This window comes from Lactuca saligna, chromosome 7 (genome assembly GCF_052625555.1).
Source record: "Lactuca saligna cultivar CGN05327 chromosome 7, ASM5262555v1, whole genome shotgun sequence".
NCBI classification, from domain to species: domain Eukaryota; kingdom Viridiplantae; phylum Streptophyta; class Magnoliopsida; order Asterales; family Asteraceae; genus Lactuca; species Lactuca saligna.
The window spans coordinates 153,912,099-153,939,106 of NC_136423.1; the positions used below are offsets into that span (position 1 = coordinate 153,912,099).

The window sequence follows — 27,008 nt, forward strand, 5'->3', positions numbered from 1 at the left end:
ATACTCTAGTTCCAGATTCCTAAGTCCAAAATTATGCTTCACAATGGGCCACATGGCCTAATATTCCAAGCCTAGTCTCTTAAGGCCCAAATGCCCTAAAACATCCACCCTGCATGCGTACGCGCGACGTACTTGGCACGTACACCCAGTGTACGCTAGCCTTGACCAAAACGGGGAGTTGACCCAGTACGCACGGCGTACCAGAGAGTACGTCCAACATACTGGCCAGCTTCCTTGGAACTTCATTCATGACTTAATCCAGTAAGTCCTTATGTCCAAACTGTAGATCCAGGTCCTTTAAGACCTCTTAAACCATAACGTCAAAAAATTTATGTGCTTGCATGCATGGTTGGGGTCATAACATGATTTTGGTCCATTTAACAACCTTCAAGACCAACTAGCACTTGCATGGTTGTGGCTTAACCATCAAGATCCGATTTTTATGACCCTAGATGCTTCTAAGAGTCCAAAAGGACAACTCTTATGCTGTAAAACCCTCAATACTCAAGCATTCTCAACAATGTGGTCTAAAGGTGACATAAAATACCCAAATGAACAAATCTAAGCATATAAAGGCCAAGTAAGGAACTTAATACCTCAAAAGGGTCAGAAATGATGTTAATCTCCTGGATCTACAAGCTCTTGGTGGATCCTTGCTTCTTCTTCAAGTTCCTTTCTTCCCTTCTCACTAACACAACACCCAAACACCCTCAAATGGCTTCCAAATAACAAAGGCACACAAATATGAGCTAGGTTTTTCGTGGTGGTTGGCTATGGGTGAAAAGAAGCTGAATAAAAAGGGGTAATGTTCTTTATATAGGGAGTAAACCCTAAATTTTAGTGTCTAAAGAGTTGCACACGCACGTTGGGCGTACTCCTGGTACGTTGGGCGTATGTGCATGGCCTTCGCAGTTCATTCTCATGAGTACGATGGGCGTACGTGGCAATTTACTCCCCGCGTATGCAATTTTCTCAGCCCACTTGTAAGGCGCAAAGGTCAAAGCCCAACCAAACAATCTCATAATTTAATAAAGATAATTAATCGTAATACCTAGAAAAATCCTGGATGTTACATAAGGCCCAAGTGAAATTAGGGATTTCACATAAAATAACGATTAGGGTTAAGTGTTTCTCACTTAACCCATTAAGGACTTAATCCATTAAGTCCATCACTCTATTAGATAAGTCATATGGATTTACAATTCCATTCCAATGGCCCAAATGTGGGCCCCGATAAGTCCAAGGCCCATATATCCAAAATTAGGGTTTTCTAAACCCTAATAAGGGTTTCAAACCCAATCATAACCCAATAGGCCCAAAAGTTAAGTCCTTAGATCCATCATGGTTCATTATGCCCATTAGGGTTTCGCTAGTCGGGCACCACCCACTACCACCTCGGGTAGTGGTGGTCAACGGCGGCTCACGGTGATGGCCACCACCTAACGGTGGTGTTTAGGATTCTAGTCCAATCGAGTCCAAGAACTCCAAAAGTAATCGAATCACAAACTAAGCACACCGCCATCCAACACAGCGGTTGGTGGCAGCAGGAGGTGGCAACCACCACCTTACGGTGGTGGTTTTGAGTTTCTTTCGATTATTCTAATCTCTAATTATAATTTACAAAGCTTTAATCCCAAAAATAAACATACACTAAAAGATAAACACACACTCATCCACCTTGTAGCGACAGGCAGCGGTAGAGAGTGGCACCCACCACCTCGCAGTGGTGGCGGTAGGGTCTTTCTTCAGATCTCCTACCAAGAAACGCTCATGTAGCCTCATAACATCTCAACACACGAACACAAACACCACCACACGCCCACATCCACCTTTCACGGTGGCTAGAGGCGGCAGAAAAGCATTCTCGGCAACAGCCACAATTGTTGGTTGACATGGTGGTCTTCTTGTGTCTTCCAGCCAACATTTCCCCCACACACAGCTTGCAATCGGAAAGCTGGATGCAACCACCCACTGGTGATGCACGGTGATGGCAGCAGCAACCCTAGCGACCATAACGGTGACTAAAGGTGGTAATAATGGTGACGAGAAAGCTGGAAGCGGCGATGGCGTAGTTGCAGAACAAAGGTGGCGTCGGTGGTTATTTTCCTACTTGACTCACGAACGACGGCCACCACGATGCTACTCCTTCGATCTTCACTGATGTAGCTTTGTTCCCCTCCCAGTCGGTCTTCAACATCGTTTGATGGTGCTAGGTAGTCGGAGAATGACTGGGTGGATGGTGGTGGTCGGTTGGAGACATAAGGGTGGAAAGATGGCGGTTGTAGCTTCATTTAGGGTTAGGGTTTGAGGCGGGAGGGGTGATGGGTTATATACCCCGATCCCCCAAACTTACTTCCATAATGACAAGTTTAGCCCCTCCCTCCAGAAATCATTTCGAAATAAATCCCATATTTACTCTTTAAACCCCTCCTTCAGAAAACCTTTACAAATTAAGTCTGAAATTTACCTTTTTAACCCCAGCCATCCAAAAACCCTTCAACTTAAGTCCCAATAATTACCATACAGTCCCTCCCTCAACAAAACCTTTTCAACTTAGGTCCAGAATTTACTCTTTAGCCCTTGCTTCCATAAGTCCTTTCATATTAGGTCCAAATGACAACAAACACCCCTTGGCTTCTAACAATCTTCACAAAATAAATCACGAAACTTACACTTTTAACCCCCGAGTAAGCCAACTTATAACATTTGGCTCCCCAAAACTAACACCTTACTAATTATTATGGATTTTAGGACTACTTATTCATTCATTAATTTGTTTATTTATTTATTTAATAAACGTGGTGTTACAAAAAATAATAATAAATTATTTAATTTTTTTACCGTTGAACGGTCCAAAATAAAGAAATCAATCCGATTCGCCATCCTCTTTTGTCGTCTGCATCACGAGTCAAAACGATCACGGTCGGCCGATATAACAAACGGCCTGATAACAAACTACATGAAAACGGCACCTTCATACACTCTAATCTACAAAGACAAGTGGTGGATGGTGGTTGACATTAGTTTGGAAAGACGTGTGACTTGGGTATTTAGCTTTCGTGTATAGGTTCCAATATGTTAATTCTCTTGGAAAGAGACAAGTGTTTGCTTCGTGATTGTCATTGTAATTATGTTTCTTGTTTGCTAGTTTCCTGCTAGCATGTTTATTAATATTCAGATCCTAAAAAAATATATTTACTTATTATTTTACCCATACAAAAGTTAATATAATAATAATAATAATAATAATAATAATAATCTCTATACTAATAAAAGAGTAGTTCTTTTGTCATGTGTCATCATATTAGACATTTTAATTAATATGTTGTTACTTGTCAATCTATTAGTTTTCCATTTTAAATTTATTAGACCTCCTCATTAATGTGATTCTATTTTAAATTGTAAATTTTAAATTATTGTTTTCATTAACTCACAAATAAAAAATATCTAATATATATTAAAAATTAATTTTATATATTTATTTGAATCAATGATTATAATTTTACATAACTAATAAAAATACATGTTAAATTAATAATTTATTTAAAATAACTTATTAATAATCTTGAGTTTTTTCTATAAAATTTTGATTAATTTTATAATCGTGGTTCCCACAGGTTATAAAGTAGTAATAGTAATAGTAATAGTAACAGTAATAGTAATAGTAGTAGTAATAATAATAATAATAATAATAATAATAATAATAATAATATTAATAATATTAAACTAGTAATACTAATAGTAATAGTAATAATAATATTATTATTATTATTAATAATATTAAACTAATAATAGTAATAGTAATAATAATAATAATAATAATAATAATAATAATAATAATAATAATAAATGTAGAAACTGGCGAATCATAAGCATAAATTTAAGAGAAAATGACAAAAATATCCATTTACACTAATGACATTACAAAAATAACCAAAAAATATCCAAATTACAAAAATAGCCAACGATTTCGCAGATGGAAATGCCCCATCTGCGAAATCAGCATGCCATCTGCGAATGTACAAGCATCTAAAGCACTGCTGTGCTTTAGGTGCTTGTACATTCGCAGGTGTTTTTTTTTTTAATTTTTTTGTGTATATATACGGGTAATTTCGCAGATGGAGAAGGTCCATCTGCGAAATACTCTCATCCTATCTGCAAAATACTGAACTTTTTTGTAATTTTTTTTTTTAGTTTGACTATGAAATGAATTGGTTTGACTACGAAATCATGTTGCTATATAAAAAGTTTTGTAGAAAAGTATCATTTTGGTTGTTATTTGTTTAGGAACTTTCTCTACAATTTGCTCAAAAAATGATTGAATATTTGGATTGTCTTGTAACCGATGGAAGATGGCAAGTTAATGGAACTAATCTTGAATACATATGTCCACAGGGAGGTATTTCTGAACTTGCTTTGATATTTTCTGAGTATATTAGTTATAGTGATTTTGTATCTTTCATAAGAAGCAAAACTGGTTTGTTATACAAATATAGAATTAGTCTTCGTTTCCACCATCCCGAATTAAATTATTATATAGCTATAGTTGAAGACATGGATGTTAGAATGTTGATAAACGTAATCAAATGTAGTGGAGGAAGGGCTGTGAAAGTGTTTGTGGTGGTTGATGAAGTTGAGGAGGTTAATGGGGGTGGTGAAATTGGAAACCAGCTTGTTGGTAATTTATGCAGTTATAAAGGGAGCAACGATCTGATAGGTACTTTCAATACTCCTAGTGTACCTCAGTTTCACAGTGTTGCTGAAAATGTTAATGTTAGTTATTCACCTATTCACTATGTGGATCCTGAGATTTACAAGCATGTTGGTGATGATGATGTTGGTACTTATCTTGATGATGTGGGTGGTCGTTGTGATGATGTTGCCGAACAAGAAGTTAAAGTTATATGTAGGCGTGTGGTAGATAAAACTAAAAAGAAAAAAAATTCAAGTCAAAAAAATGAAAAAAATCATGTTTACGGGCATTATGTTGATGTTGGTGATGTATGTTTAGATATAACCGAGCTACAAAGCAATTCCGATAGAGATGAGTTGGGTGATAAAGTTAAAGATAAGTTTCCCGATAACCTTTTTCACGGTATGCCCCCTGTACCAGCATGGCCAGTTGATATTAATGAAGATATCCCAACACAGATGGTAGACATGAATCTTCAAAAGATTCAATGTGAGAGTATATTTAAGAACAAAGAACTTTTAAAGCGATGTATTGGTAAAAAATGTCTTCGAGAAGGTTTCCAGACGAGGACAAGTAGATCCACCAAATCAAGGTATGAAGTTGTGTGTGTTTCAAAAAATTGTTCTTGGTTACTAAGAGCAAAAGCAATCAAAAATTCTGATGGACTTTTCCAAGTGAATAAATTTGTTGATGTACACACATGTTCTTCAACATTGTTGGAACCTAATCATTGACAAGCAAACAAATATGTTTTGGGTGAATATGTTGCCGATGTTTTGGCTGAAGACTATAGTAGAGTTTATCGGGGAAAAGAAATTGTTAATGATATGAATGCTCAATTGAATATCAATATCTCATACCATCAGGCATGGCGTGTGAAGCAATATGCATTGTTGTCGTTAAGGGGTACGAAAGAGGATTCTTTTACCAAACTTCCGGCGTATTGTCACAACTTGGCCAAACATAATCTGGGTACCGTCACACATATTAAAACAGATGCTGATGATCGCTTTGAGTTTTTGTATTTCTCACTCGGTTGCTCGGTTAGTATTATCATATTATATTAATTTTTTAATATTTGTTTTGGTGTATTTGAATAGATATACAATGTATTGTAGGTACGCGCTTTTGTCAATTTTTGTAAGCCGACCCTAGTAGTAGATGGAGCTCACCTAAAGGGCGAGTTCAAAGGTACCATGTTACTTGCAGTTACTAAGGACGGACAAAACCAAATATTACCGGTTGCATATGGTATATGCAAAAATGAGTGTACCGATTCTTGGACATGGTTTTTTCAAAAACTACGTGAGTGCATAGGAAATATGCAGGAGCTTACAATTATATCTGATAGGTCTCCATCTATAGCAACATCCGTTGCCAACATTTTTCCTCACGCTCATCATGGAATATGTGGTGTCCATTTGTATTTCAACATAATATCTAGATTCGGCAAGAGTAAGACGGTTAAAGGAATTTTTGGGAGGCGTGTAGGGCGTACACAGTTGATGATTTTGATGCTGCCATGGATGTTATGAAAAAGACAAAAGAACCAGTATGGGAGTACTTAAAAAGTATAAATCCAGAAACTTGGTCAAGAGCGCATTTTAAAGGGAACCGATACAATCTTATGTCGTCCAACAGTGCGGAGTCTATAAATGCATTATCTAGACACGCACGTAAGGTGCCAATACTTATGTTGATCGATTTTTTTCGTGCTACAATACAACAATGGTATTAAGTAAATTTTTACTATTAATGTTTTATTAATTTTGATGTTATTGATCTTAGCTTCTTCATTTTGGCTATTTTTTTAGCTGAAGCAACAACAACACTTACCCCTTGGGCGGATGAAATTGTAAAAGAAAATAAGAAAACTTTTACCAAATGGGATGTTCACATGATCTCAAATACGAAATGCGAGGTCAAAAAGGGGGCACAAAATGTGATTGTTGATTTCAAACATATGACATGTACATGTAGGCATTGGCAACTTGATGGGATCCCTTGTGGTCATGTCATAAGATGTTTAACAGTGAACAATTACCAAGACTGCTCGAGGTATGCATTAAATGCTTACTTTACCGAAACACTGAGGAAAACATATGAGGAATCAATAAACCCTCTTCCAAAGCCATCCGAATGGGAGATCCCCGATGATTTGATGATTGTTAAGCCACCAATAATGGATAAACGTCAGCCCGGCAGGCCAAGAAACACAGACAGCATTCCATCCCAAGGCGGGGGTCCAATTATAAAAGAGTGTTCTACATGTGGTCAAATAGGACACACGAGAAATAATTGTACTGGAAGGGCGTCCGGTAGCGGAGCACATCACATAATTTCTACTGCAGAAATGGCATTTAATATTGGTGGTTCAGCGAGTTGCTCACAAACCTTTAACGCTGATTTTGATTTAAAACAACCTTGAAATGAAGACTAATGACGAGTTGTTAACTTATTATGTATTGTAATATTTTTATTAAATCTTACAAGACATTGCTATGCTTTCATATTTTTGTTTAGTTTGTTGATTATAACAATTAATGAAGCCTTTATTTTATAAAATATAGTTTGCAGAATTTTTTTAACAATTACAACTTGTTATTTAAAAAAAAAACAACAAACGATCCTTTTGCAACCTAATCTGTATCATGATAATATAACAACAATTTTGTAACTAGTTTTTAATAAACTTGATCTATAAGCGGTATTTATACATACTAGACAGTAATGACAAGTCCAACTTTGAAATGACCAGACAGTAATGCCAAGTTATTGTAGTAACCTGCAAATCGTAGTGGAACCCTTAAGTGACATGACATAAATGACAGTTTGACATGATAAATCACTGCATAAAGCTGAAAATCGTAGTCCAAATGTAACCATTTCATAGTCAAAGTTTTAATTCGTAGTCTATTTATTTATATAAATAGATGTTTAAGTTCTAAAAACCAAACACCCAAATCACCTAAACGAAACGAACTCCCATTATTAGAAATGTCGTCAAATGCAGCAAGTTCTTCGAATGAAGTACCTGGTTCCAATTCTGAAAGTCCATGGACAACAAACGAGGTGTTAGTTATAACACGTTGTTGGCTTAGTGTTAAGGATGGTGTATCGTTACTTGCTCCCCCGCATTGCCTAATTGGTGATGAATGGACTCTCATAACATCTTTGTTTAACCATGAGATGGGAAAAGGACAAAAAAGAGAAAAATCAGATGTTGTTACTAAGTGGCTGGATGTAAAGGAAGAAGTGACATGGTTCAATCGAGCATGTAATTATGCGAAACGTAACAATGTTTGTTATCGGGATGAAGAAGAGTTCTTGGAAGTTGTTACAGATTTTTACATCTGTGAGCATGACGGCAGAGACTTCGAATATGAGGAAGTTTGGAAGGTTGTTAAAAATAAACATTATTTCATGTAGACCGCTCTAATTTCTGTTAAGAATAACCCATGGACTTGTGTTTTACGTTAATGGTTTGTTCGTATTATGTCGTTGTTTTTCATGTAATTGTTGTAATGTTTGTAATGGTTCATGGAATCCTTGTTAGAAATGTATTCTGATGTATTGTGAAAACTAATGCAATGGGCATTTATTAATTCAAATTAATCATACGAGTTGCTCACATAATAAACTAATTTAGATTTTAAACAAACGAAATACATACGAAATACATGAAAATAACCTAGTACATGAAAATAACCTACTACTCACATAATAAACTATAATAGATTTTAAACAAACGGGATATATTTCAAAATATTCCAAGGGGCTTCAAACTGGAATTCCAACCCGTTACTTAATGACTTGTACTCCTCCTTAGCAGCTTCCAAGATGACCTCCTCAGTAGCATTTAAACGGGTGTCGTCAATTTTGGTATAATGATCGTTGAATAATAGAACTTCGGTTTTCATTTCATACCATCTTGCTAAGATGTCTAGTTTGTCACGATCGTTTCTTGTAGCCATTTGGTTTTCAGCATTGAAAATATTGGTTAAACGGCTCCAAAACATTGGATCGTTCAACTTGCTTGTCTCGTACACATGAATATAAGCATGTGTAAGAACCAAGAACTTTTCATTGCTCCATGATATAGAACTCATTTTGATTGAAACTAAGAGAGTGGAATATAAAAAAAAACAATATTTTCAGCTGTATTGGTTTATTTAATAAAGTATTTATGTAACATAAGGTCAATTTATAGTAGTTTCTACACAAAATCGCAGTCCAATCTTCTGATATGTCTGCATTTCATAGTCAAAATTAACTGACGAATGCAGTGTACTATACTTATAACATAACATAGCACTGTTCGAGTTGACAAGTCATCCCCGGTCAAATGACAACACAATACATTGCTGCTTGAATTGACAAGCCATTGCAACAGGAAAGTAAGGAGTCGTTATAAATAGATTTTAATATCCGTTGTAGTTGTTTCGTATTACTTCCCTCCCTGCAATTATGGACTCACCACATACATGGAGGAGCGCAGAGGAGGTCGCTTTGGTTCAAGCTTGGATTATAACTGTAGAGGAGGATTTTCCACCGGGTCCCCCACAAGTTCGTGCTGGATCATTTTGGTCTTGTGTCTGTCATTTGTTTCACCATTTAATGGGGCGTACTCAATATCGAAGAAGAAAAGATTTCAAACCGAAGTTTCTGGATTTGAAAATGAAGGTGAAAGAATTTCAACGTATTTACAATGAGTTGGATAACGAACATGCAAATACGGATGAAGACATTCTATGGCAGGTGGCTTTGGAACTATACCGTTTTGAATATGATGGTAGCGAGTTTACCCACTTAGATGCATGGAATCTTTTAAAGAATGTCCCTTATTTTTAATATGCATGTTGGTTAAGGTAATGGATTTTCGTTATTTAAGTTGCTTGTTGTTGTATGTGTGTAGTCGTCACTATTTAATAAAAGTCCATTTCTTTTAATGTATGTTGTTTCCTCAATAGCCAATACATAATACGACATAAATTAAATAACTAATACATAATACGCCATAAAATATGAATGAGGTACATAAATAACTAATACATAATACGACATAAAATATAAACAGGTTTCACGGATAACTAATACGTAACACGACACTAATACATAATACTACATAAAATATAAAGGTGCTACATGAATAACTATTGCATTGAGTGAGGTAACAGGACCACCGTTTCATTTGGTATTTCCCAATGCACATGTGATGGTATAGTATTCACCAACTCAGATCCATATGCAAGTCAATACACATAACTAGTGAGCTTGTAATCAACCATTCTGTTTATGGATTCAGATGTACGGGTTCTTAGACATGCTATAGCGTGGGCACATGGTATACCGCTTTTTTGCCATTTACCACAACTACATACCCTTCGTTCAAGTTGTACGTTGGTGGTGGCAAAATTGTCATCGACTTGATATGTATCCCCATACAAACGTCTTGCATTCCAATTGTAAGACTTGTTGACACATTTTTGAACCTTACTCTGAACGTAAGGGGTCAACCCACCAGAAAACCTCCCTGTAAAATTTGATATTTTAATAAAAATAATAGCACATTAAAAAAACTAAATATAACAATCTCCCTTACCCGCCACGTCGGCCCGTTCAGCATACTTTGATTGTATAGACGTGGTGATTAACTCAATTATCGTTGTTATAGGAAACTCACGTCTGGATATAATTTGCAAAATTTCAGGGACGTCAATCGATTTAACATTGTAGCGTATTTTTGGGAAAAATGCTCGTGTCCATTTTGAAATCGGTATATCGTCAAGCCAGTAAATTGGACTCCTAAGCAAGGAAAAGAAAGGTGATTTCCTACATGCAGTTTGCAACCTTTCCAAACACAAGTAAAAATCATCAACGCTATATGCATTGCATGACTTCCAAAACAACGATTCAACTTCCGTATTGTTATGTCCCACAGAGTCACGTATCTTTCGAGCTATATCTTTAGGACAATATCCATGATAGGAATCCGGGTAGGCACTCTGAACACCAAATTCTATTTTATCACACAGGTTGCTTATGAAACCAACCTCTATGTACTCACCTAAACAATCTTTTAACCTCATCATGAACCATCTCCATGATTCTTCACACTTTAAGGTTACCAAACCAATTGCTAAGAGTAGTGGTTCATGATTTCCATCTAAAGCCACTACGAAGTACATTGTTGTCAGATAACTCCCAATAAGGGGTAAATAACCCACATATATCAGCGGTATCATGCACCTAAGGAAGGTACGAATCTACATAAAAACGAACACATATTAGTGATGAGTAAAAACTAATCGAGATACATTACCATGAAATATTATATAACTCAATAAAAGAAGTATGTTATACCACGCAACCTAAAGCCACAAAACAGAATTGAAAGCGGTTGGTATCGGTTTTCTTGATGGCTGTGAAGGTATCTCTACTGTTCACAATTCATAGTTTAACCTTTTAAATTCATAGTCAAACCAGTTCATTTCATAGTCAAATTTCACTGACCGACATGACAATACTACAGAACGTACTTGTCTGGATTTCGTAGTTCAACTTTTTGAATTCATAGTCAAACCAGTTCATTTCATAGTCAAATTTCACTGACCGACAAGACAATACTACAGAATGTACTTGTCTGGATTTCGTAGTTCAACTTTTTGAATTCATAGTCAAACCAGTTCATTTCATAGTCAAAAAGAATTGTCTGTAACATGATTTCTTCTATAAAGGGGTGTCACTCAGTATGAAAAATGTATCTGTCAAAGCAACTCCTATTTATAAGAAAAACAAGGCTAATGGCATACTGCAATTGCGGAGGAGAACGTATCGTTAGGATTTCGGGAACATCTAAAAACCCAGGTAGATTGTTTTACACTTGCTCATATTTGGTATCATGTTGTTAATGTCATTCAAATTTAAACCCTCGTGTTTACATGACAAACAATTAATTTCTTACTGTCAATGTTAAATTTAACAGGGACCAAAATGCGGGTTTATCAGTTGGGTTGATGAAGAGAAGGACCAATCATTTATGGTAATAGCTAAAGTAGCTAAGTCTAATAAGCTCTTTCAATCAGAAAATAAGAAGTTGAAGATAGCGTTGATTTGTAGTTGGGTGTTGTTCTTGGCAGTTCTTGTTTACAAGTTGTAAGCTTTTTAATATTGTTTTTATGGTTTTGAAGTTGTTAGGTCAATAAATTCATAAGTTATTAGTAGGTCATTAATTTGTTGTAATTGTCGTAACGTTAAATTTTTTGCCATCCATTCACGAAACTGAAAAAATAAACTAATAATCATATCCAACATTAATTTAGATATACAATTATATAATCCCACTACATAGGACCAAGACTAGACCCCCAAAAAAAATTTGTCATCCGTTGATGGAACTCTAAAGCTGCGGTCTTTGGGTCAATAAGAACACGTATTGGTTGACCTAAAACGAATTGCTCCATAAACATACAAACAAAAACACCGCAATCTCCCAAATGACTACTTTGTTGGGGAACATTTTCTTCATAAATGAATTGCATATTCAATGGAATCCTTGGGGTGTTCCTCCGGGCCCAATACTTAATCTTGTCCAAATAATTTGCCACCCGACGTTCAAATTTGGAAAAGATTCCTCCAGAGTAGAATTTTTCATAAGCCGCTCTACCAAGACTGTCATAAATATGGACTTCCATTGATGCTAATCGTAGTTCCCCAAATAGCCAATGATTAGGGGATGAATGAATCGGAAATAAGACCTATATAAGGATCATAAAATAAAATTATATTTTTTTACATCACAATATAAAAACTTAACAAAAATAACGATATTATTTTCAATATAAATAATTAAGTTTACCGTATCAACATCCCACCAAGCAACCACGAAGTCGGGGTATGTAGCTATACCAGACATAAACGCCCTCCAGTCCTGTCCTTCTTCCAAAGCATGAGAAACAAAAAAATTTGGAGGCATTATTGTATGCCGATCGCTCTCAAACCGTCTCTCCATTAATAGTCGGTACCAAATGATTAAATGCTGCACACATGATACTTTTGTTATTGACTAAAAAACAATTAACTTTTAAAATAATAAATTAACAATTAATTTACCGATGACTCCAACCATCCGTCGTGTGTATGCCCAAACAGTGAGCTCCAAAAATCTCTATCTAACACGAAATTTAACAAACGATGCTGGACATCATATGAATGAAATAAATAATTTTGGATGACAACCTCACCGCCTGCTACGTAAGGTTGCAGGCGCAACATGGAGAAGTCATGAGCAACACCAAAAACTGGAGGAGGAACAGGGATTGTTGATTTGATATCAACCTTCTTTTTTGTTCTTCCTTTTGGCTTCGGTGTCGTGTGCAACTAAAATCAATATTCAAATGTTTAAATATTTATCTTTCAGATAATTCACATAAATATAAAATCATGAGTTTATAAATAAAACGAATACCTCGGTGTAAGGAGTGCACAAATATTGTGATGGTTTTCGAGTCCTCATTTTATCGTATGGAACTTCTTTGCCATCATACTCATCAAAATAATCTACAACTGCCGTAATTCTTATTGCATCTTCGTCCGGCACCTAATTTAATAACCAATAATCTCTAATTATAAATAAGTTTCAATATACTAAAAACAAAATATAATTTAATGTAAGTATAAGAACCTCTTTAGCTTCACTATAATCATTTACGTCAAACACCTCATCATCAAATTTGTTCCCCGTATTGTCATTCCTCTCCTCCGACTCCTACATTAAAAATAAAACTTTATACTTAATAACGAAATACACATAATTTAATAAGCAATAATATCTAATTAAATAAATGATTTAATCTACTAAAAACAAAATATAAATTAATATAACTATAAGAACCTCTTTAAATTCAGTATAATCATTTACATCAAACACATCATCATCAAATTTGTTCTCCGCATAGTCATTCCTCTCCTCCAACACCTACATTAAAAATATAACTTTTTACTTAATAACGAAAGACACATTATTAAAAAGTAATTATTAAAATCGTAAAGGTAATATCTATAACAACCTTGTCGTCTTGAATATCACCAAATACATTTTCAGTTGTATTGTTTTTATTCAACACTTCATCTTGCACAACCTATATTTTCAAATATAAAATATGAACACAGGTATTCATATTTGTTAATAAAATTTAAAAATAATGTAGCGTGTAACTAACCTGTTCATCATAATTTCTTTGTGACACTATCGGATCATCAAAAGCAATGTCGTTCCAAAATTGTTCAGTATTCACTTCTTCACCAAAAAACTCTATAGGTTGTCGGTTCATAAACACATGTTGCTCCAGTGCATGTAGCCGTTTCAACACCTCGTCTAACTTGTGTTTTCCACTGCCCCTACCTCTACCATGAGAGCGACCACTAGACGACATACTAGACGAAGATTCGTCTTGTCTCCTAAAACGGTCCCGTACTGGGGATGGAACTGTTTTCCCTTCACCATATACATACTCTTGAAATGACATATAATAACAAGATGTCATCTCACCATCACCCGGTAACATGTTTTGTCTTGGTGGTAGACCCTCCTAAAAAATTAAACATATTAAAAATGCATATAAAAGTATAATAATCAAGTTTATTAATAATAAACGAAAAATTTATAAACCTGCATCTTTGACCAAATCTTGTTCACGTCAACCCATTTTAATTTTTTAGTTCCACTCCGTCGTTTCATCCGAGGCAAGTCTTTATTTTTTTTCAACACAAATCTACATGCACGAACAGCCGGAATCATCTCATATATCCATATCTACAATTTTTTACAATTATAGTAATAAAAGTTAAAATTAAAATAAAAAACTTAACAATAAAACAATTTAAATATTAGAATATTTTTATACCCTAATTGGAGCCGTAAATCCTGATACGGAGTACTTTAAAGTTTGACCACGCTCAGAAAGTGATAAATAATGATGTATTTTGTTCCATGTATCCTCAATGTCAACATAAGTAAAATCCCAAAGATAGCTACCCCAAGCGAAACTAACAAAACAAAAAAAAAATATTAGTTTTTATATAAATTATAACTTTAATAAAATATAACTTTTAACGTAAACAAAATATACCTGTTCCAGAGATCCAAATTCTCAACAAAAAAAAACCAATCTTGTGGCACCCGATCATTAACTTCTTTACCCAAAAAACCTTCACACAGAATGTATATCAAACATACTCTAACTGCATCAACGTCGTCAAGTGCTACGAATGTTCGATTTAAAATTAAACGTTTAAGGTCGCCGATTTTCACCGAACTATTGGTATGGTCCGGAAATAGCCGTTCACGCAATAAACATCTTTTTTTACTGCTTAATAATTTTTCCGACCTTTTTTTCCCAATGTTTTTTGGATACTCCCCAAAATTGAAGTCGGTTATCAAACAAAACTCTTCCGGCCCATAAACCATTTTCGTATTGCCTACTCGAAAATATAATCGTTTTATTCCATCTTGAGATAAAACAGGGTCCGGTCGGATCTGATGAAGGAACATTTTATGGAACAACAATGCGTCCCCTTGTAAACGAGGGACATCAATAAAATAACCAAATATGGTATTTCTGAAAATGGCACGTCTGAGATCATCTAAAACTTCAAATACTTCCCATATGTTACCGCCAGAACCTTTTAAATTCGCAAACGCTTTCACATTGATAAAACTAAAATCATGCTGCAAAAAAAACACAAAAACAAATTAGATAACTAAAAAATATTTTGTTTTTAAAATATATGATTACGAACTGCAATACATAAACAATTATTAATGCAAATATTATTTCTTAATTAATAATTATTTTTATATTTCCAATAAAAAACAATAACATACACATATATAAACAATTTTTCAAGTTATACAACAAATATATTTACGATAAAAAAACAATATCATACATAATTATATAAACAATTTATTAAACATATTTTCAACTTAAACGACAAATATATAAATGACAATTTTTCAACTTAAACGACAAATACATAAACATTTTTTATCTTTCTAATTATATAAACTAACATTTTATAATCATATAAACAAACAATTTTTCAAATAAAACGACAACAAAATTAACAATTTTGCAAGTTATACGACAACAATTGTTCAACTTATACGACAAACACAACCAATTTCTAACAATATATATACGACAAATTTTCAACTTATACAAATGTTATCCTTATAAAACAAATATATATACAAACGACTATTTTGCACATACTATAATTTAACTATTTTTCACTTTATATAAACAATTATACGATAACAATATACAAGTTTTCAGGTTATACAACAACTAAACAAACAACAAAAATAACAAATTCTAAACATTATCTACGCAGTCTCTACTTGTACATTCAAACAAACACTAACAAAATACCATTTAAGCTTCAAGTATACTAAAGAAATATTAAAACTATCAAAATACAACTAAATTACCCTTTTTTAACACTAAATAATACAATAAATGATAATAAAAAAATAAATAAATAAATAAAAAAACTTAAACATTTAAAGAGTTAAAATCTAACCATATTCGCCGGATTGTTGACATAATCCTCCATTTTCTTCAAAAACTAGCCAAAATCGCGAAAATACTCCAACGATAGAGAGAGTTTTTGTGTAGAGAATGGTGAAAATGGAGAAAAAAAAACGTTTATATACCGAAAAATGGAGGATTTCGCAGATGGAGTCTCAATTTCGCAGATGGCATGCTGATTTCGCAGATGGGGCATTCCATCTGCGAAATCGTTGGCTATTTTTGTAATTTCGATATTTTTTTGGCTATTTTTGTAATGTAATTAGTCTAAATGGTTATTTTTGTTATTTTCTCTAAATTTAAAACTTAGACATTTACATTATTGCAAAAAAAAAAACCTTCCATGATTAACTCATATAATACCCTAAAAACTACTTAAAAGCCCATTGTACTTTAAAGTCTAAAGTCTAAACTATTCAAAAGCCCAGTTTACATCATTATATGACTATATGAGTATGAGGGTTAAACAATAAATAATTAAACACTAATATAAAAGAAAAAATCAAAGCCCATGATGTACTAGAAGAATGTCTTTAAGGGCATTTCTAACCATATCCTAAAAAAAACTCTTTTGACATTATAAACTAAACATATACTTCTCACCAAGGGTAAAATAAATGGTAAAAAATATTGACAAATCATATGCATTTCGAAACTTTAAAATCTAATCTTGACATTCGAAATCTAAATAATAGAAATTACATATCAATAATAAAATTTTCAATCTAAAAACATGATAAGTTACCATAATCACTTTTTTGAAATTAACTATATATAGACAATCCTATATTAAATCATAATATACATATTTGATTGAATACCTTAAACTTTAATAATAATAATAATAATAATAATAATTATTATTATTATTATTATTATTATTATTATTATTATCGAACGGTTTAATGTAAACATATCGTTGTGAATTTTCTTTCATGAGACTCACTGATGTAAAAATATATAATTTATGAAATATATAATTTATGATTTCATGAGGTACATTTTTAATCAATAAGAAATTATTAATTCGGGTTCGAAAATTTTGTTATTAAAATACTACTTCAGTTCAATTAATATATATAATATTATTATCTTTTAAATAAAAAAAATAATGAATTACATATTGAAATTTTAGTAAAGTTAATATAAAAATCTGTAATAAGTTATAACATATAACTAAAATCTTAAACCACTTTTTTAAGTATTTAATAAAATGTAATTTAAACTTTTGTATAGTTTGACTTTTTATAAAATATATGAATATGTTTTTAACAAATTTAATATTAGTAATACTTTTTTTCCCAATCAATTTTATTATTATTATTATTATTTGTAAGAAGTAGTTTTCTTCCTAACATTTTCTCTTTATTTTTTTCATTAGTAAAAAATAAAATATTTTCTTGTGAGTATATATATATATATATATATATATATATATATATATATATATATATATATATATATATATATATATATATATATATATATATATATATACCTTAAACCACATTAATTAATGTAAGAAAAACTATTTAAACTTATTGAAACTTTATTTTAATATTTTAACTCTCTATATTTCAATTAAAGTTAATTAACATTAAATCACTACAAAGCAATAAGTTTTTATTCTTATAATATGTATTTGTTACTTATGGTACTTAATTATATAATATTGAAATATTTAAATTGATTTGACTCAATTAAACGAATAATATGAAATACTTAATTGTCTAACATTATATTATATTCGAACCTTTCTCTTATGATAATAAATATAACAATATGATATTTACATCCTTTTAAATTTAATATTATAACTTATTATGTGTGATTGTTTTAAAGTAAGTTTAAAACCATGTATTCTACATATGTTCTTAAAAACAATTATCTAATTTTTTTTATAAAAGTTATGACAATGTATAATTTGTAAGTGTTTAATGTATTTATTTTAGAAAATGTGTTTATATTTCATTTATTTGTATATAGTAAATCAACATTTTTTTAATATTATATAATTTAAACTAAGCATACAATTATAATTATTTCAAAAAAATGCATATTCACAATTAAAAACTTAATTATAAACGATCTTTTATGTATATTATTTATATAGAAGAAATATATAAGGCTCTTTTATGTATATTATTTAATAGAAGAAATATATAAGACTATGAGTTACGATCCATGTTTTGAAAACCGGACCGGACCGGCCGGTTCAACCGGGAACCGGTCCCGGATCCGGTTCTTAAATGCCAAAAAACCGGTATTCATTTGAACCGGTGAAAACCAGTAAAAACCGGTTGAACTGGTACAAACCGGTCCGGTTGAACCGGCAAAACCGGTCAAAACCGGAAATTTTAAATTTTTTTTTTTTTTTTGTATTTTTTATATAATTAAATATAATTATGACATCATCCGGTTTTTGAGACCGGTCTGACCGGTTGGACCATCGAACCGGTAAGACGACCGGTTCGATCTCCGGTCCGGTTTTCAAAACATTGGTTACGATATAAAATATAATTATTTAAGTTGTATTGTTAAGATATATTTTTAAACTTTATGATTTTCTATGATATGTATATAATTCCAATATCAATTTTTCAATTGAATTACCAAATTGATGGCACCCACAACACATGTATTGCTAAACTTTTCTTTGGAATGAGGATGTGCTAACCTGTTAACATGGAGGAGGCGGCGTTGGTCTTTGACAATGGTTGTGCGGGGTGATTGAGGACATTGTGGTTTGTAGTAGCCTTTTTTTTGGCGACATACAGTGGCGAATTGTTTCCCTGCCCATTAGATTTGATGATTTTGTTTTATACTCGGCAATACAGACTACCTTATATGCTTTTGTTGCCTCAAGAGCCTAATATTGGGTATTGCAATACCATATCTTACAGGATAGCAACATATATGGTCTGGATTCTGATTATGCTTGTACCTTGGCTTCTCTTCGTAACAAGCTTTCAGACATTAACCTTATAAATTTTACTACTAAGAACACTGCCCCCCTTAAATGCTTGAATACACTGGTGAGTGTCATTGTTAGTAAAATTCTCCAAGATATGGAAGTGTATTTCAACATGACGGTTCTATAGAAAGCAGTTTTCCAGTGTTTACGTGCACTACATGCTCAAGATTTTCTTCTAGTTATCCTTATAGATGAGTTTGGCCAACATATGTCTCCTATGGAGTATCATACCATCCTCAAATATCGACTCATGATTCCAATATTTCCCGCTGACGAGCTATGTCCAATGTGCCGCAAGGCATGTTTGGACTCTTTTGGAGAGCATGCAGATCATTGCAAAGAAATCTCGGGGTTCAAATACAGGTAGGATATGGTTACGAATGTTTTGGTCGACATATTTAAGCATGTCGGGTTTTCCACCAAGAAATAGACTCCTTTAAATTTCTTGACTAATCTGACAGAATGAAGGTCAACCCTTATATTGGCTAATGTTTTGATTTTTGGATGGGTTGTAGGGAAACATGCATGTGTGGACCTTACAAGGGTATCCCCTCTCATACACTTGAGGGTTGTGGGTTTCACAATAGGACATCCTTCATTAAAACCTGCTACATGTAAGGTCATTAAACATTAGAAATCGTGCATGGAAAATCAACACGCATTCATACCATTTGCATTTGATACATTTGATTTCTATGCGTCGGATGCAGTGAAGCTTCTTAATAAAGTACATGGATCATGCATAGCAATGCTATATCTCTAGATCTATGGATGTAGTCTTCAATAGAATTGGTTTTACCATACAAAAAGATTTAGCGGTGCAACTTGTTGTCCGTTTGTTTTCTCATTCGTTGTATGGTGATAACTAAAATGTTTTATGAAAAAAATAATAACAAAAATTTAATGAAACAAAAATACATTCATGATTGGTTTTATCTATTGGAATTTAAATAGTAAGTTGTTTGTCGTGGAATGCTTTAGAAACATTTGTGGCGTTTTCCATCGCATCGTTCTCCGAACATCCATTTTTCAATTGTTGTGAGTTAATAAATTACTTAATTTATTAATTTTAAAAAATCAAATACTGAACATTTGATTGATAAAACTGTAAATGTGCAATATTTTTTTCTTGAAATATAAGAAAGTAAAAGGAAAAAAGAGGACATAAACTGAAATAAAGAAAAGAACCCAAATAGCTTATAAATTACTTAATTTATTAATTTTAAAAAATCAAATACTGAACATTTGATTGATAAAACTGTAAATGTGCAATCATTTTTTTTCTTGAAATATAAGAAAGTAAAAGGAAAAAAGAGGACATAAACTGAAATAAAGAAAAGAACCCAAACAGCTTATAGTCTTTCAAAATCTAGATTGATCATACCAACCTTTAGCTCTTCTTGAATTATTTTTAAGAGATTGTACGATTACTATCAATTTTTTTTTTCTTCACCCAAAATCTTGAGATCTTGGCACAATGTAAATGTAAGAGAATACACTTATACTCACTTTCCGTTCTTATTCTCCTCATCTCTTATAATAATATTTTTCTATTGAACATGTATGTCTATATAAACACTATTTTTCATTTTCATGCATTCTTGATAACAATAACGAAAAAAGAAGAGAGGAAAGTATAAATAACAAAAGCATAGAAGTAATGGTCTTATATAAACAAAAAAATTCAATTAACCAAACAATTAAGTATGATAAATTGAAAAGTCTTCAAATTTTTAAATAAATATAATTCAATATAAATGGTCTATCTTTACCCATACAAAAATTAATATAAACGGGATAAGCATGAACTAATAACTTAGACATTTACATATAATTACGATTAGCTCGTATAATTACGCTAAAAAGCTACTTAAAAGCCCATTGATTGTACTAAGTCTAAATTCTAAACTATTCAAAAGCCCAATTTACATCATTATACGAGTATGAGGGTAACAATAACTAATTAAACACTAATTTAAGAGAAAAAATCAAAGCCCATCATACATCACTAGATAGAATGCATTCAAGGGCATCTCGAACCATATATAAAAAAAATCTTTTTTAGACTGTAATTTACGCTATAATCTTCAAACCTTAAATTATACCTAACACTATATATATAGTGGTTGTGAATAGTATAACATTAAATATAGTGTTATAGTATTCATCAACACTAAATATAGTGTTGAAGTTTTATTTGTACAATTTTATCCTTTATACAATTATAATGTTTATATAATAAAGTTATTTGTGTGATCATATATAATAATGTTATTTGTGTTATCTTATTTAATAAAACTGTTTCCCGAGTGTTTTGTTCATAAATATTTGATAATATAATTTATTAAACATTTGTAATAAAAGTATATTTTATAAAAAAAAAACTAATAAGTATAAGGGTTGTTTTATAAAATTATAAAAGTTAAATAAAGAACATACCTAGATTATTTTTTTAGTGTTAAATATAATGTAATGAGTTGAAGAAATTTATTTTTTACACTATCTTTTACACTATAATTATACATATAATGTAAAAAAAATAGTATCAAAAGCAACAAATAGTCTAAATAAAGAAAAAAAATTAAAAATATATTAAAAATATAATTATATTCCATTACAAACAACTTTGGTATCAAGATAACAGAATTTAGGGCTTTAACATCAAATTTAAGCCACTAAAAAAAACTCACATACGATTAAAAATACTATACAAGATTAATCGTATAGGTTTTTACTTAATAAGATGCATGTAAAACCATATTCTCTAAATAATTTAACTTTGCAAAAATTCCAACGAGCGGCGATGTGTTATACGTACACGCTTCCGTCTGCATGTAATTTCCTCTTTTATCAGTAAACTCATCGTTGTGGTCAGGTCCACCAACCAGTGCCCCAACCACAATATTTGGGTTCGGGTCAGTAGACCCGTACCAGTTGTCATAACCCTGAGTGCACCCGATGAACCCTTTGTTTTCTCTATACGAAACAATTGAGGCACCTCTATGGTGAACCCTTTTTGGGAAGTTTGGGCCAAAGCCCACTAGATAGCTCATGTTTAATGGGTTAGAGCCCAAAATGTAATCCACTTGTGATTTTGTGAATTGGAAAAGCTCATGAGGTGTTACTTCCCCTCCATGGCATTTGAGGGTTTTCTGGTTTAACTTTTGGAGTAAATTTGAGTATACTGATACCAAAAATGCCCCCGAAGATACGTACTGCATGTTGTTCCATTGCCGAACGTATAGGAGGCCGCCAGGGGTAAAATGGACATTGTGTTTCGTACCATTGTTTTTGTTTAGACATGAACAAATGTAGTATTCGGCTTTTGATTGGTATTTTTCTAATACGTCTTTGTATTTTTTGTGTTTCTCTTCGGTAAGCAACTATATAAATAAGACACAACCAAAATATTAGAAACCATTATTTAAATTACTTGACACGATAATTACAAAAATAATCATTATATGATATAACATTTAATAAAATGATTGCTTGCCTCAAGAATTATAAAAATGTCACAAATTTTGCAACATGTTATTTAAAAAAAAATCCGCAACAAGATAAGAAGATAGATTTCAAATTTGTTCTTGAAACTTGGAAATTATTTTAAAATTCATGAAACTATTCTTAGCTTCTTACAATTTCAAATGGATTTTTAAATGTTTGCTTTATCTTTATTATAAGTGTTGCTTTTTTGCTTGAAAATCTAGTTGCAATCATGGAGCGAAACAAAATGAAGTAATCATTTACGCAAAGACTACATAGCATATGGTTGTGTCTCTTAAAAGGGCCCACTTCATTCAAAATATGAGATTATTTCGGTCGGGTTTATATCAACACTAATTATTTATTAATTATTAATATTAATATATGTACTTTATGATCTATGATTATAAGCATATGAGATATATACAACTTAAGTTATGATGATTACATGGTCATGTGATTACATCTTAACAATATAATTTAATATAATGTAACAACTATTGAAAACCAGAATGTTATTGACATTCTTTCGTAAGTTTGTATTTAAATATTTGTACATACTCTTCATTAAAAAAAATATTTAAATAAATAAATTATCAAACAGGAGCATCCATTAGGATTTAGGGCGTCAACAACTTTTTGACTCTTATTTAGTGACTAGTCGAGGGGTCCATATAAATTAATTAAATCAAAAGCTTTTATTATGCTTACATATTTAATGTCATTGACATTAAAAAAAAACCTAGGGATTGTTTTTTTTTTTAATAACTCACTATAAAAAGCGTTGCATATTTTTAAAAAAAGGAAAAACTATTTAAGCTTACATGAAGCAATTTAAACATGTAAAACCGACTAAGAATCATGTCTTAAAAACTTATTGTAGTAAGAATTTTTTTCGCTAAATTACTATCTTTACAAAGAAACATTTATGTAAAACTAGAAATTATTTATATAAATTACAAAAGTCAAAGGTAAAAAAAATGATGAAAAGAAATGGTAATGATGAAAAAGTGTGACTGTGTAGGCATGAACATAAGTAGGTGAAGGTAGAAGCTTAGCCACCCTCTCTACCACATTTATTTTGACATTTGGCACAGACAAAGCATCAAAAACCCATGTGCACTTTTGCTTCAAAATATGACCCCATATTTGTACTATTGATCTTCATATATATGAATATTCTCATATAATGGAATAAATCACAATCTAGTATTATTGATATTGAAATTGATTACGTGAATAAACTGTTATTGAATAAACTGTTATTGAATAAACTGTTATTCGGTTTTTTTTTTGGACACTTCGTCTTTTGTTTTATTAATCAAAATCAATCCAAAACGTTTTTTGTTGAAAACCAATCCAAAAATCCGAATATTCAAACAAAATAGTCTAGTTCGAATTATTCAACCGAACAATTTGGTTTTATTCAAATAGTAAGTATCTTTTCTAACTCATTTGTACCCAAATTATTTATGGTTTAAAACATATAAGATACTCAAAATAGTAGCCTACATCACGAAAAGACGAATTCCTATAATCATCTCATAAATAACTATGGGAAATTTGAAAAGATACGAGAAATATATATTGGTGATTTTTTTCATTAATGTGTTTTAAGTGTAATGAGATTACTTTTGTTGACCAAAAGTGATTTTGATAAATATTAAACAAGTAAGAAAGGTGTAGAGTGCACACTTGTTTAAGTTTATTCAAGATTAAAAGTAGACTGTCATTTAGGGGCGAAGCCCCTGAACGAACGGGGATCCGGGGGCAGCGCCCCTGGGAGCAGGGTCCAAGGGGCGGCAGCCCCTGGCGGGGTCCAAACTGTTTTTGACTTGGTATTAATTCTTATAGAAAACCCGGATTTATGACAGTTTGTTGACTGTTGCCAAACTGTTTTATGACAGTTTTCAGACAAAGAATGTATTTAACCGATTTTGGTCAGTTTTTTCTGGTACTTACGAAAAATCATTATCTCATTCTCTGTTATTTTTTCTTTTGAGTTTTATCCAATCAAAGATTAGGAAGTACCACCCAATACTTTGATTTGATAGTGAAATCACAATTCTCAGAATCTTCAAGGTTATTATATATATATATATATATATATATATATATATATATATATATATATATATATATATATATATATATGTTCGAAAATGAAATCTTGGCTTATTCACCTATTATTTTTAATAAATAACTAAATAAGAAGTTCGTACTAAATTTTAGTAATGGTGGTTAAAAAACAGTTGGCACTTACAAAATAAAAATCATTGTTTTATGCAAACTATACCTTTTAAAAGTAACACTTTATTTCGCAAAAATTGCATTATTTTTTTGTGAAAAGTAAAAGTAAATCAATTTCGTAAAATGATATTTTTCGTAAAACAGGTTATTATTTTACATAAAAGTTGAAAATATAATATTTTGTGATAATATTTTTTTCAAAATTAGTTTCTCTTAAATGGTGATTAAAAGAGCAAATCATCCAACAAATCAACTAAAATCATATACCTCGTTTACGTTGAACTAATGTTAATATGTCAATTCAAAAGAATTGACCTATGCTAGTGTGACTAAAGAACATGCTGATTTTAGGGAGTCTAATAGTACACAAAAGTAAAATCAACGTCATAATCATCAAAAAAAAAAAATGGAGAACAATTGACAAGTGTTGATGTGCAAGTGGACCGAAAAATGCTACTGATGTGCGTACCTGAGATGCAAGAACTTGAATGCCGGCGAATTTAACATCCCAGCTGAATTCGGTGATGGACCACCCAACGCCACCGAAGGAATCGGCGTTATCGATCACATAACTTAAGTACTGGTGGTTGTCGGTGGCTTTGTACAACCACATCGCGGCCCACAGCAGCTCATCCTCGTGCCCACTCACTGATGTGTAGTAGTTTTTCACCACTCCAATGCTTTCATCGTATTTCCCTCTGTACTTATCCCCAAATTCGAATAACTACCAAAAAAATCCCAAATATCAAATCGTTATTTCCAATCGCAGGTTTCCCGAATTGTTCATACAGATGGATTTTTGAATTTTGAGTTTTGAATTTTTTGTAATGTACCTGTTGGGCGTGATGCAATAACAAATGGGAGTAATGTGGGTTTGTTTTTTTAAACACAATGGAGGCTGCAGCCATAGCGGCGGCGGTTTCTCCGGCGAGATCTGACCCCGGATTGTTCTCGTCGATCTTGTATGCTTGTCTCGACGTCGTCATATCCTCCGGCCGTTGCCAACAGTAGTGATCGGTGTATCCGTCACCTACCTGTCATGTTATCAGTTACAGGTGATGTGATTAACGCATTAGTGACTTGTACGTTACAAACAGTGAAGGCGTAGTTAGTTAGTTACCTCAGCCCATAACACGTTAGGGCTGGTGTGAGCTTTGATGAAATAATCGGTTCCCCATTTGATCGCTTCCATGGCGTGTTCTAACTCGCCGGCACCGGCAATGTACTCGCCGTATTCGATGATGCTCCACGACAGCATTGTGACGGTGAATGCCATCGGTAAACCGAACTTGACGTGGTCTCCGGCGTCGTAATAACCTCCGACCAAGTCCACCTGTTTTATCCACCGGAAAATCAACAGAATAAGCAAAACCCTAACAAATTTACAAAATACAAAACAATAGCATTAATGTTGGTGACGTACGCCTTGTTCAAGGCCGTCGGTAAGGCCGGAATTATCGCGCCAGGTGACGCGTTGGTTGTACGGAAGGCGGCCGGAGCGTTGAGCTTCAAAGTATAGCAGAGATTTAGTGAGGGCGTCGGCATAATTATGTGAAGGACTACATCTACAGGTGTCAAAAATGGAGAAGAGAGAGAGAAGAAAGCAGCAATGGTGTAGAAATGATAATGACGGCTTCCTCTTCATCATCATCGTCTTCTCCATTTTTGAGAGTTCGATATGCAGCTCAAATTCAAAAATCAAATCGATATTCTATCAGATTCTTCCCTCCTAAAGAGATTTTAGGAGCGAAGAAGGGAGAGAATTATGAGCCTCTGTGTGGCTGTGATCATTTTATAAAGTGGGAAAAAAATATCAAAAAATTCATGAGATGCATAAAAAACGGTTTAAAATAATGTTACTGTTTTTTTTTAAAAAAAAAAATTAGCTTTTACTTATTTAATAACACAAATTGTTCAATTAAATAAATTTATATTCCGTTACTTATCATTTTATAAACGGTTTTTAAAAAATGTTTATAGGTATGTAATATAATTTTTATGGTCTCTCGTA

General features: G+C 32.4%; 3 protein-coding genes across 3 annotated transcripts; all 3 read right to left on the bottom strand.

Annotated features, from left to right (window-relative positions):
- Positions 1-9,945: 9,945 nt before the first annotated feature.
- Positions 9,946-10,881, bottom strand: LOC145007361 (uncharacterized). The gene is made up of 2 exons (XM_078966311.1): positions 10,296-10,881; positions 9,946-10,226 (listed from the first exon to the last, which is right to left on the bottom strand). The coding sequence occupies exons 1-2, from the start codon at positions 10,879-10,881 to the stop codon at positions 9,946-9,948; spliced, it is 867 nt and encodes a 288-aa protein (XP_078822437.1).
- Positions 10,882-12,036: 1,155 nt separating this feature from the next.
- Positions 12,037-16,312, bottom strand: LOC145007362 (uncharacterized). The gene is made up of 12 exons (XM_078966313.1): positions 16,280-16,312; positions 14,824-15,422; positions 14,599-14,740; positions 14,364-14,507; positions 13,915-14,283; positions 13,762-13,833; positions 13,587-13,670; positions 13,377-13,460; positions 13,161-13,292; positions 12,806-13,072; positions 12,552-12,731; positions 12,037-12,450 (listed from the first exon to the last, which is right to left on the bottom strand). The coding sequence occupies exons 1-12, from the start codon at positions 16,310-16,312 to the stop codon at positions 12,037-12,039; spliced, it is 2,520 nt and encodes an 839-aa protein (XP_078822439.1).
- Positions 16,313-21,825: 5,513 nt separating this feature from the next.
- Positions 21,826-26,770, bottom strand: GH9B8 (glycosyl hydrolase 9B8). Its single transcript, XM_078963495.1, has 5 exons — positions 26,421-26,770; positions 26,118-26,330; positions 25,831-26,031; positions 25,467-25,721; positions 21,826-22,644 (listed from the first exon to the last, which is right to left on the bottom strand). The coding sequence occupies exons 1-5, from the start codon at positions 26,658-26,660 to the stop codon at positions 21,997-21,999; spliced, it is 1,557 nt and encodes a 518-aa protein (XP_078819621.1). The 5' UTR covers positions 26,661-26,770; the 3' UTR covers positions 21,826-21,996.
- Between the last annotated feature and the right edge of the window lie 238 nt (positions 26,771-27,008).